Source organism: Pseudorasbora parva, chromosome 4 (genome assembly GCF_024679245.1).
Source record: "Pseudorasbora parva isolate DD20220531a chromosome 4, ASM2467924v1, whole genome shotgun sequence".
NCBI lineage: Eukaryota > Metazoa > Chordata > Actinopteri > Cypriniformes > Gobionidae > Pseudorasbora > Pseudorasbora parva.
The window spans coordinates 20,352,661-20,363,909 of NC_090175.1; the positions used below are offsets into that span (position 1 = coordinate 20,352,661).

The 11,249-nt window shown below is 36.7% G+C and overlaps 1 protein-coding gene across 1 annotated transcript; it reads left to right on the forward strand.

Moving 5' to 3' along the window:
• Positions 1 to 242: 242 nt before the first annotated feature.
• LOC137073085 (lectin-like) lies at positions 243 to 3,594 on the forward strand. Its single transcript, XM_067441241.1, has 6 exons — positions 243 to 319; positions 410 to 488; positions 2,548 to 2,687; positions 2,827 to 2,967; positions 3,114 to 3,228; positions 3,375 to 3,594. Exons 1-6 carry the CDS (start codon positions 317 to 319, stop codon positions 3,467 to 3,469), a joined length of 573 nt encoding a protein of 190 aa, XP_067297342.1. The 5' UTR covers positions 243 to 316; the 3' UTR covers positions 3,470 to 3,594.
• Positions 3,595 to 11,249: the final 7,655 nt, after the last annotated feature.

The window sequence follows — 11,249 nt, forward strand, 5'->3', positions numbered from 1 at the left end:
ACAGTCTCTTCTGTATCTTTTGAGTGTGTTTAAAATTAATTATTATATTTAACATAGACATATTATTGTTCAAGATTAACATTAAGATATAATGGAAGTATTAATGTTAATTTAGTAGCAATGCACTGTAAATTGTAATTCAGGCACTACAGTATAGATGTGTGAAATGCTTTCCTGTGTAATGAAGAATAAAAAAAACTGAAGATGGTTAAATTCAGAGAAGAGGAGGAGTTGTGAAAATGAATGGAATGGAATATAATAAAGTGAGTAAGGGTTACTGTGAGGACAGATAGAAGAAAAAAGTGCAAGAACTGCAATGGTAAGTATGTTCTTGAATGAACACACTCTTTGTATCTATTTTATATATTATTTATGTATGATGTTATATATGTTGTTTTCCCCCCCACAGTCGAAATCAGGATCCTTAAGATTTGTTCTGTTGCTGACTCTTCTCTTTGAGAGTGGCAACTTCTTAACAATGGATAGAGGTAATGTTTAATTCAACAATATATTGATTTTGTAATTTTAGCTTCTAAAGATTCTGACAGGTGTTTCATATAGCCTCTATATATATATATATATATATATATATATATATATATATATATATATATATATATATATATATATATATATATATATATATATATATATATATATATATATATATATATGTTTTATAGGTTATATAGTATATAACCTATAAAACACAAATGTATTACTCAATCATATAAGGCATCTCTCCTTATACAGCACCTTTTTGGCATAAAGAGTTCTTTAAAATCAACCCCATTGGGTGTACATAAGCCCCATTTCTTAACTTACCCCAATAATAAACTGTACTGTTAAAAAAAAATAAGTGACCACTATACATTTTGTGTAAGTGGAGTATTTTCTATGCTCACTGATATGAGGCAGACAGTAGTGAATTATATTTACTTTCTTATCAAGTACATTTTTCATGTATGTACTTTATTAGTGTTTTTCTCTGGAAAAGTTTTACTTCGCAACATTCTAAAGCATAATGTCGTACTTTTACTGCACTATGTTTCATAAATACAAGTTGTTGTTTTGTTTTTTTACTTTAACCCATTTGTGCCCAATTTTTTTCTGAATGGTTTAATAGTGTCCTATGTGAACATGTTCTGCATTTATTTTGCCCAGGTTTTTTTTTTCTTGAAATTTGAATGTGTGGAAGCTATAGTTGCTGGTGGGCTTAAATGCCATTAAGAAAATACTTTCTTACTTGTATACTCAAGTAAAACTTACTTTTAAAAGTAAGTAAAAGTAAGAAAGCACTAAATTGGTTTATGTAATTAAGTATCAAATGATATTCATTATGAAACAGTAAAAAGTACGACATAATACTTTGGAATTTTGTGAAGTAAAAGTTTTCCAAACAAGTACAGTCGTGATACGGATTCCCTAAACGACCATGGATTTTTTTTTTTTTATTGTCTTATGTCGTGATCACAACTTAATTTTCACGTGATTTCGAGATTACAAAAGTAGTTGTTTTCTCGTGAACACAACTTTATATTTTCAAAAGTTGTTACTGCACTACACCCAGAGTCTGATCGACGGATAAACCATGTGCTGGATCTTTCAGCAAAACCTTTGCTTTGTTTAATAAACATTTTATTTGTGTAATTAACATGTTTAAATTATCAAAGGAGCAGGGGGAGTGCCTTCAAAAGGATGGCAGATTATTCTGTAATCATTCTAAAAATAACTTAAAGTTTCGATTCAGCCCATTTTATTTTCCTCTTTGTAAAATTACAATTTACGTTTAATCCATGCTGGTTAAGAAGAGTGTTTATGTATATGTGTGTGGTTTGTTACAAAGAAATACAATAGTTTTACAGTACCAATGAATTAAATTATAGGCTGCTATACATCTTTACATAGGCTTTAAATCACATTTGTTATCAATAGGTTACATTGAGTGACACAATGTGGCAGACTAACAGCTATTTAGGCTGCTGATTAAAATGGCATTTAAAGACGCACAATAAGGTGCAAACAGAATACAGGGACATCAAAATGTATCGACCAAATACATTATCAACCAGTTTCAAACCAAACACTTGCTATAGTCACATTAAACCATTTAAAATTGTTAAATTACTTAATGCACACAGTACTGCAAAAATTATAACGATCACGAAAGGTCTTCAATGCGTTCAATCTGGACCAATACAACAAGGCAATACCGCACCCCATCAGTTAGTTGGTGCAGTTGGGTAACTTAGAGAAGATTATGTCGTTATCATGACAAAACAAGTTTTGTTATCTCAAGATCACAAGAAATGTAAGTAGCAATCACGACATTAGACAGAAAAATAAAATATTATCCATGGCTGTTCAGGGCTTCCTTTCTGATAAAGTACATATACTTGAAAAATGTACTTGAGTAAAAAGTAAAAATACTTCACTAACTGTCCACCTCTGGTTTTGACAGCATTAGTAAACAAAGTGATATCACAAGTTTACACTTCAAAAAGAAAAAAGTAGTAAATTAGTCCTGGGTGTGTTTCTGGTTTTTAGGTTTTGCTGTTGACCATACTAATGTCACATGGTGCAGTATGCCTGAAGAATGTGATGTGCATGGCTTCAATGACTGGTTTAAAGTGGGCCGCTACTGTGTCAAATACTTCAAAAAACCTGCCAACTTCACTCAAGCCGAAGTAGGGTGTAGCACTCTTTAGTTTTTGTTATTGCTACAGTAAAGTGATTTCATTTAAGTTATCCTTCACATTTTTAACTCCACCATTAAAAAAAAAATCCATGAGCAGTCATTAAATATTCTTCTTATTTCATATCCAGTTTAGCTGCAGACGCAAAGTCCCTGGTGCACATCTGGTGTCAGTGCATAGTCGAAAGGATAATAACTACTTGCTCTGCATTGTGAAAAAATTTAATCGAAACAACCTGCGCTTCTGGCTCGGAGGCTTTGAATTCTTTCAGGTAAAAAAGACAGAACTATGAAGAGGTTCACAAATTGGAAGATCCAAGCAAAATGATTGGGTTGCTGTTTTATTTTCTGTTCTTTACTGACATGCATCCACTAGTTTATACCCAAGCACCTTAAATCATCTTTCTCACTTTCTCAGTCTGGTAAATTTTTTTGGCTTGATGGTTCCTTCTGGAATTATCAAATTTGGACACGTGGTGAGCCAAACAACATGTACACCAGCAAAGAGGAGTGCGTGGAGATGAACTGGAAAGGTAAGGATGGAATTTTAGTTTGTAATTTGGCTAAATGATGTATTATAGTGAGATTGATGCTGTGAGGACAATGGATGTTTGGAAAAAACCTAATGATAGATGAAGGTCCAATAATCTCTTCATTTCACTGTCCGTCACATTTTCAGAGGTTGGCAAGTGGAACGATGACAATTGTTATGCCAAGAAAAACTACATGTGCGCCTTCAAACGTCATGACATGCTGGAAGCAGACCCGGAGTAGATGGAGCAGTTTTATCTGAGTATCATCCCATAAAACTTTCTGAATAAAATGATTTCCTCTGCATCAAAAAATTAAATAAAAACAATTCTTCCTTAAAATGATAATAAAGAACTTTTGCAATCAAAGTTGGTTTTATTTATTGTTTGTCTGGTTATATATATAAGAATTCTGTAAATATGTACATTCAATTAAAAGATTGTTTTAAACTCACTAACTTTAATTTAACTATGCTTTATATTCTTGTGTTGGAAAAAGTCATCACCTTTAGTCGAGTTTTAAATGCTGTAGATTTAGTAGATAGTACGTTATCTATTATAAATATAAAAAAGGGTGGTCACAGTACAGGAAAGTTGACTTCACTCATTCAAATTCCAGATTCTAAAGTTCTGTCAGAATGCAAGTGAGAGCACATTGAGCTCTAGGAGTGTGGAGAGGTAGATATTACGGCTTGACTATATATATATATATATATATATATATATATATATATATATATATATATATATATATATATATATGGACAATAACACAATGTGTCTTTTCAATCAGTCTTTCAATAGTGGAACTTATTTATTTTTTGTTGAAGCTTTTACTTGTCTAAGAAAAGACAGTTGCTAAGTGACTAAATGGGATAGCCATCAGGGACATTAAACATCATGACGGCGAACAGGTAAACTCATCACAAGTCCAGTAGTGCACAGATACCAAACATTTCCAATAGATTAAATTTGTCTCCTATTAATTTCCATTGCTGTCATGACTGCGAACAATACAAAACAAAATTTTCCGGAGTCAGGGCTGTTTAACCTTTTTGAATCATGTCCGTGTGTGTGTGTGTGCGTTCACAAATCAAGTGCCAAAAACTTCACCAAGTTTTGTAACATTCAGAAGAAATAAAAAAAGTTAAAGAAAAAAGTTTTTAAAAAATTATATTATGGATGGATGGATGGATGGATGGATGGATGGATGGATGGATGGATGGATGGATGGATGGATGGATAGATTCGGTGTGCAATCTCCTGAACTCCAAACTGAATGTTAGAATGGAAAAGAAAGTTGATTTAAGCAATTTTGAGTCTGGCATTTTTGTTGGAGCCAGACAGCCCAGTCTGAGTATTTCACAATCTGCTCAGTTTCTTGGATTTTCACGCACAACCATAGGGTTTACAAAGAATGGTGTGAAAAGTCCTGTGGGCGAAAATGCCTTGTTGATGCTAGAGGTCAGAGGAGAATGGGCCGACTGATTCAAGCTGATAGAAAAGCAACTTTGACTGAAATAACCACTCATTACAACCAAGGTATGCAGCAAAGCATTTGTGAAGCCACAACATGCACAACCTTGAGGCAGATGGGCTACAACAGCAAAAGACCCCACCGGGTACCACTCATCTCCACTACAAATAGGAAAAAGAGGCTACAATGTGCACAAGCTCACCAAAATTGGACAGTTGAAGACTGGGAAAATGTTGCCTGGTCTGATGAGTCTCGATTTCTGTTGAGACTTTCAGATGGAGTCAGAATTTGGCATAAACAGAATGAGAACATGGATCCATCATGCCTTGTTACCACTGTGCAGGCTGCTGGTGGTGGTGTAATGGTGTGGGGGATGTTTTCTTGGCACACTTTAGGCCCCTTAGTGCTAATTGGGCAACGTTTAAATGTCACGGCCTACTGAGCATCGTTTGCATACTGACCATGTCCATCCCTTTATGACCACCATGTACCCATCCTCTGATGGTTAATTCCAACAGGATAATGCACCATGTCCCAGAGCTGGAATAATTTCAATTTGGTTTCTTGAACATGACAATGAGTTGACTGTACTAAAATGGCCCCCACAGTCACCAGATCTCAACCCAATAGAGCATCTTTGGGGCGGCAGTGGCTCAGTGGTTCATGTAGATTGTCTACAAACCGAAAGGTTGGTGGTTCGATCCCCGGTTCCACCTGACCAAGTGTCGAAGTGTCCATGAGCAAGACACCTAACCCCAGCATGCTCCCGATGAGCTGGATGGCGCCTTGCATGGCTGACATCGCCGTCGGTGTATGAATGGGTGAATGTGAGGCAAAAATGTAAAGCGCTTTGGATAAAGGCGCTATATAAATGCAGTCCATTTACCATTTACCATTTACCATCTTTGGGATGTGGTGGAATGGGAGCTTCGTGCCCTGGATGTGCATCCCACAATCTCCATCAAATGCAAGATGCTATCCTATCAACATGGACCAACATTTCTAAAGAATGCTTTCAGCACCTTGTTGAATCAATGCCACGTAGAATTAAGGAAGTTCTGAAGGCGAAAGCAGTATAAGTATGGTGTTCCTAATAATCCTTTAGGTGAGTGTGTGTATACATATATACACACACAGGACCTTCTCAAAAAAAATTGCATATTGGGATAAAGTTCATTATTTTCCATAATGTCATGATAAAAATTAAACTTTCATATATTTTAGATTCATTTCACACCAACTGAAGTATTTCAGGTCTTTTATAGTTTTAATACTGATGATTTTGGCATACAGCTCATGAAAACCCAAAATTCCTATCTAAAAAAAAAATGCATATTTCATCCGACCAATAAAAGAAAAGTGTTTTTAATACAAAAAAAAATCAACCTTCAAATGTTCAGTTATGCACTCAATCCTTTTGCAGAAATGGCTGCTTCAATGCAGCATGGCATGAAGGCAATCAGCCTGTGGCACTGCTGAGGTGTTATGGAGGCCCAGGATGCTTCGATAGCGGCCTTAAAGCCCATCTTTCAAGTTGAAGATCACTGTGAATGAACGTGTAGATAAATAGTATAGGAACTCGACTTGCGTGAAGAAATTAATCATAAATGTGCATTAAAACAGTTTTTTAAAAGAAATTGTGAGTAAATGTACTTCCGTTGTGAAAAACGCTCTGATCGGAAGTGACGCAACGGCCGGTAAACATCGTCTCTTTGTAATGGAGTCAGACAGCGAAGAGGTTGCAATTGGGATAAATGTCAACTCTTACGATGGGCTATTGCCGTATAATTACGAGCCGCCTAGGCGAGAGAGGGGTCAGGAAGAGTTAAGGGGAAGTATAAATGGACAGAGGAGAAAGATAGAGTTGTGGTGAGAGGAGAATCGGTTGAGAATTGGGCAGGTGTCACACTGCGATTCCGGCAAATACACGGATAATGCGACCCGGCATTTGTTCCCGGGCTGCTAGATTTTGTCCATTCACACTGCCAGCAAAATACCGTAATATGTGCGCTTTTCACACACAACCCATAAAGGTCCCGGGTCTAATTGACACATGACATCCTGATGTGACGTATAACGGCGAGCGATCTCAGCTTTCAGCGCGGATAGTAAGGAGCTCCGTGGTCTATTTTTTTTATGGTCTATGGTCTCAACTTGTGTCGTTTGCGCACATTTCTGCTTGTTTAATTTTAGTTTATTTTGTATACGAACACTCTCTGCATTTAAAACACCGACTAGCTCTTCTGGCACTGCAGGGTTGTGTTATTGAAAAAACAAGCTCAAGGAGTCGCACGATAACTACGTACACGTTGCGGCATTAGTTTCGGCTTTTGTTCACACAGCGCTCGTCCCGGGTCGAATCTCGCAACAATTAGCAGTGGTCGGAGGTGAGGCAAAATCTCACAATAAAATAACAATAAATACATTTGCTACTTAACAAATGTGTTTTATTAATGCCTACACCTACCACAACCCAAAACATACCCTTACAATAATGCAGATACGTTAATTAAATTACGCAATATTGATGTGCGCATGCCCAGTGCCCGTAGTTGTATCCCTAAACTCTTTCACCGTGCCGGACGTAGTGTGATGACATCACCATTTCAGAAAATATACGGATTCGCTGTACACACGAAGACGGAAGATGATCGTTTTCAGATTTACCCACTTTGGGACCCGGTTTCGAAAAATCTCGGATTCATGCTTCTAAAACGCCGGATCCGTGTGGATGAAACGCTGATACGGTACAAAATTTATATGTATACATCTAAATGCGTCTCCGTGTGGACGGGGCCTCAGTCCACTGCTTCTGCAGGTCCCCCAAGGTGTGGAATCGGTCCTTCTCCACAATCTTCCTCAGGGTCCGGTCACCTCTTCTTGTTGTGCAGTGTTTTTTGCCACACTTTTCCTTCCCACAGACTTCCCACTGAGGTGCCTTGATACAGCACTCTGGGAACAGCCTATTCGTTCAGAAATTTCTTTCTGTCTCTTACCCTCTCGCTTGAGGGTGTCAATGATGGCCTTCTGGACAGCAGTCAGGTCGGCAGTCTTACCCATGATTGCGGTTTTGAGTAATGAACCAGGCTGGGAGTTTTTAAAAGCCTCAGAAATCTTTTGCAGGTGTTTAGAGTTAATTAGTTGATTCAGATGATTAGGTTAAAACCTTTTCATGATATGCTAATTTTTTGAGACAGGAATTTTGGGTTTTGTAAGGAAAGATCATAATATAAATATTAAGAGGTATTGTGAACTTACAAATACACTGCAGATACACACACACACACACACACACACATATATATGAGACACGACCCAAAGCCAAGAGGAAGGAAGGGAAGGAACAATGTCCAAAAATGGCAAAACCTGAAGAAACCGCCATCTGCCAACACAAGTCACCTGACAGCTCTAGCAGCCCTAGTTCCTCTGGAAAAAAACCTGAAGGAACTGCATAGAGATCAATGCAGAGGATATAAATATCACTGTTCTTTGTCTGTTCGGTGTGCATCTTTTGATTTGATTGATAGGTGTATCCTTGTGGAGAAATTGGTTCTCTACGAGTATTTGCTCAAATTGCTCTGCTCTATTATTTTAACTTGAATTGCTCTGATGAGAACAAGTTATTTTTTTACATCTATTGCTTGGAACTGCAAACAAGGTAATTAGCCTTTATATTCGTCCACTCATACAGGGCTGCCCTGTTGAGATGGGAATAGCTGAAGTATTTTAATCTGTAACCTTTTGATATTTTGCTAATATATTGATCATTGTGTTACCAGTATTTTTATCTTTTGTTTAAATAAATTTTTATTTTTATAAATACAAAGTACTGTTCAGGTTTTTTACTTCAGCTTATAAAGACAGTGCTGTAAGAATAGAAAGAGCATTATAGTGCATCTTACAAGGCCAACTAACCTACCGGAAGAGAATCTGCTGGAATGGTAAGCATGAATTCATTTTAAGAGTTGTTGACTGATTATTCACCTAGATCACTGGTATAACTTAAACAAGCTAGTGTAGGTTAAGACCTAATTCTGACCTGACAGCACAAGGCTACTTCTAAGGGTTACTCAGGAGTTAAATACCAGATCTCACCACATGGGGGCTCGTCCGGGATTGCGCAATTTGATCTTAAAGAATCCCAGTGAACAATAAAAAGCGAAATCAATAAAGCGTTCGTTTACATGCTCTATAGCAAAGGTAGGAAATTTCACTGAGAAGGCGACTTCCTCATTTAACATTAGAAATCTATCTCGGGGACGCCTGAGAAAAAAGATTTCTCTTGTTAATAACTGGTAATAAAATCTCGAGGACAGCGCTGTGAGCATGGCTGTGAGACCAGAGAGTACCCAACAAGAAACCTCAATGAAGAGAATTACCAAAAAACACAATTATGGAAAGGATAACTAAAATCGTTTTGCTCCCACAAGAGAAATTGACAAAGCGACTAAAAGATGCAGGTCAGGGGGGAAATGAGTAAATACTGACCACCTTAATATAATTATAATTTTTAAAATGCTAACAAAAGGCTTAAGAAAATTAGTCCAGATCGTCGGGGAGATAAGTGAAAGTAAAATAGTTACCACATTGGAGACAGTGACAGTTTGGGAGAGGGAGGATCATGGGAAGTGGGAAACGCAATTAGGTCATATCCGACCTCCACTGAAAATAAAAAATAATGATAGGTTCATAGTACAAGTGGAGGAAGAATATGACAAAAGATCAAATTCAGAATATACGGAAGATGAGGAAATAACTTGTAGGAAGAGAATTAATTATAAGAAATCTATGAACCAATCTCGAAAGTGGCGAAGCAACTCTCACCAAAGAGAACATGACACAGGGGGAGGCAGAACGTTTTTAACCTGCTCTGGTCTTGTTCTATCACCAAGAGATTAACATCTAGCCAATTTTAAGGGACCAGGTAAAAAAAATAAAAATAAAAATAAAACTAGCATGTGGACCTACTGCAGATGAAATCTTGGATATGACAGGAACAAGCTCAAAAGGCAAAAACAGATATGTTAGCAGAACAATTAGATTGTATGTAAAAATCATTGTGTTACCTTATGTTAAATGAAAAGCAAAAAGGCAGAAAGGAACCAATAATAAATTTATATATGGAAAGTGAGAGAGGCCACTCACCAGGAGTCACTGCCTAATAAAGGCAAAGCTCCTAGAAAACAACAAAACATTAATAAAGAAGAAATAAGAAAAAATGGTAAAGACAACAGTAGATTGGAAAATTATAGAAAGAGAATAGACGATGAAGAAGAATCTTCTGAGTGTCCAGATCTGGTTACACAGATTCTGACAGTGAGGAGGAAAGAAGAAACAAAAAATTGCTTTCTCTTTAGCCACAAATAGATGTCTCTTATGGCAGCCATTGCAAGGCGAGAAAGAGGAAGAGCAGACTCAGAATCAGATGAGGAAGCTAGGACTCCTAGGCCTAGGTGGGGACCTGCAAGACAGGCCAAAAGTAGCAGCACTACTTCAACCAAACAATTACGGATTATGAGATTTCCAGTGGCAAAATAATAATAACATGATAAAAGCTAAAATTATAGCTGAATTAGGGGAACATTGAAAGTCAACAAAAGCCTGTTGAACAAATGATTAAATATGGATTGTTCTTAAGACTGGAAACCTTGAATGACCATCACTCACAAGTGATTGGGATAAATGAAGAAGCTGAAAATAGGAAAGAGTTGGAGATTATAAAAAACACATGATTGTGGCCATATATCTTTCTGAAACAGCTAGAGAGGGTTGGACAGAAGAAAAATGTTGGCCAAATTAAAAAAAATAGTTGTAGACCTAGCAGGCTGCAGGGAGATAGCAAGTTTGGGGTCAGAAACTGACTGGACAGAATTGTCTAAATTTGTAGCAAGATAAAGACAGAGAAACAAATACAAGACAAAGAATAAGAAAAAGCTCAGGTCAAGAAAGAAATAGACCAGCAAAGGGGAATAGAGTCAAACAAAAATCTAGTTTTCAGAAAAAATAAATAGCTTAAACAAATGGATAAAGTACAGAGGTCCACCAGAACGAATCTGTGGGGATAATGCACAGAATTTAACTGGCCTAATGGTGGAAAATTTTTGTAAGGAACAGGACATAACCTTAATAAAGGCAGTTAAGTATCAGCCAAATGGAATAGCTGAGAGTTGTGTAAAAAGGTGAAAAAATTGGTTTATCTAAAATCAAAGTTTTGGTGACTGGGTCTTACTACTAATTGCAGAATGCATCCATTTTTCTTTTTTAAATTATGGGGTTTCAAAACCTAGCCAAATTTTTTGAACCGACTGACACAAGCAAAACTGTGTTTAAGGTAGGCCAAAATGTTTATATCGTATTAAAACAAAAACAGGGACGTTTTCATAAAGTGGTCGAAATAACCTCAAATACTACAGTTAGACTTGAGGCAAACAGAATTTGGTCAATCAGAAATCTTGTGGGTAGCAAAAGATTAATATTAATTTATTAATTCATTTTATAGGGTTAAAATGAGCAAACTCAGAGTATATTCAACAGTACATTACATGTC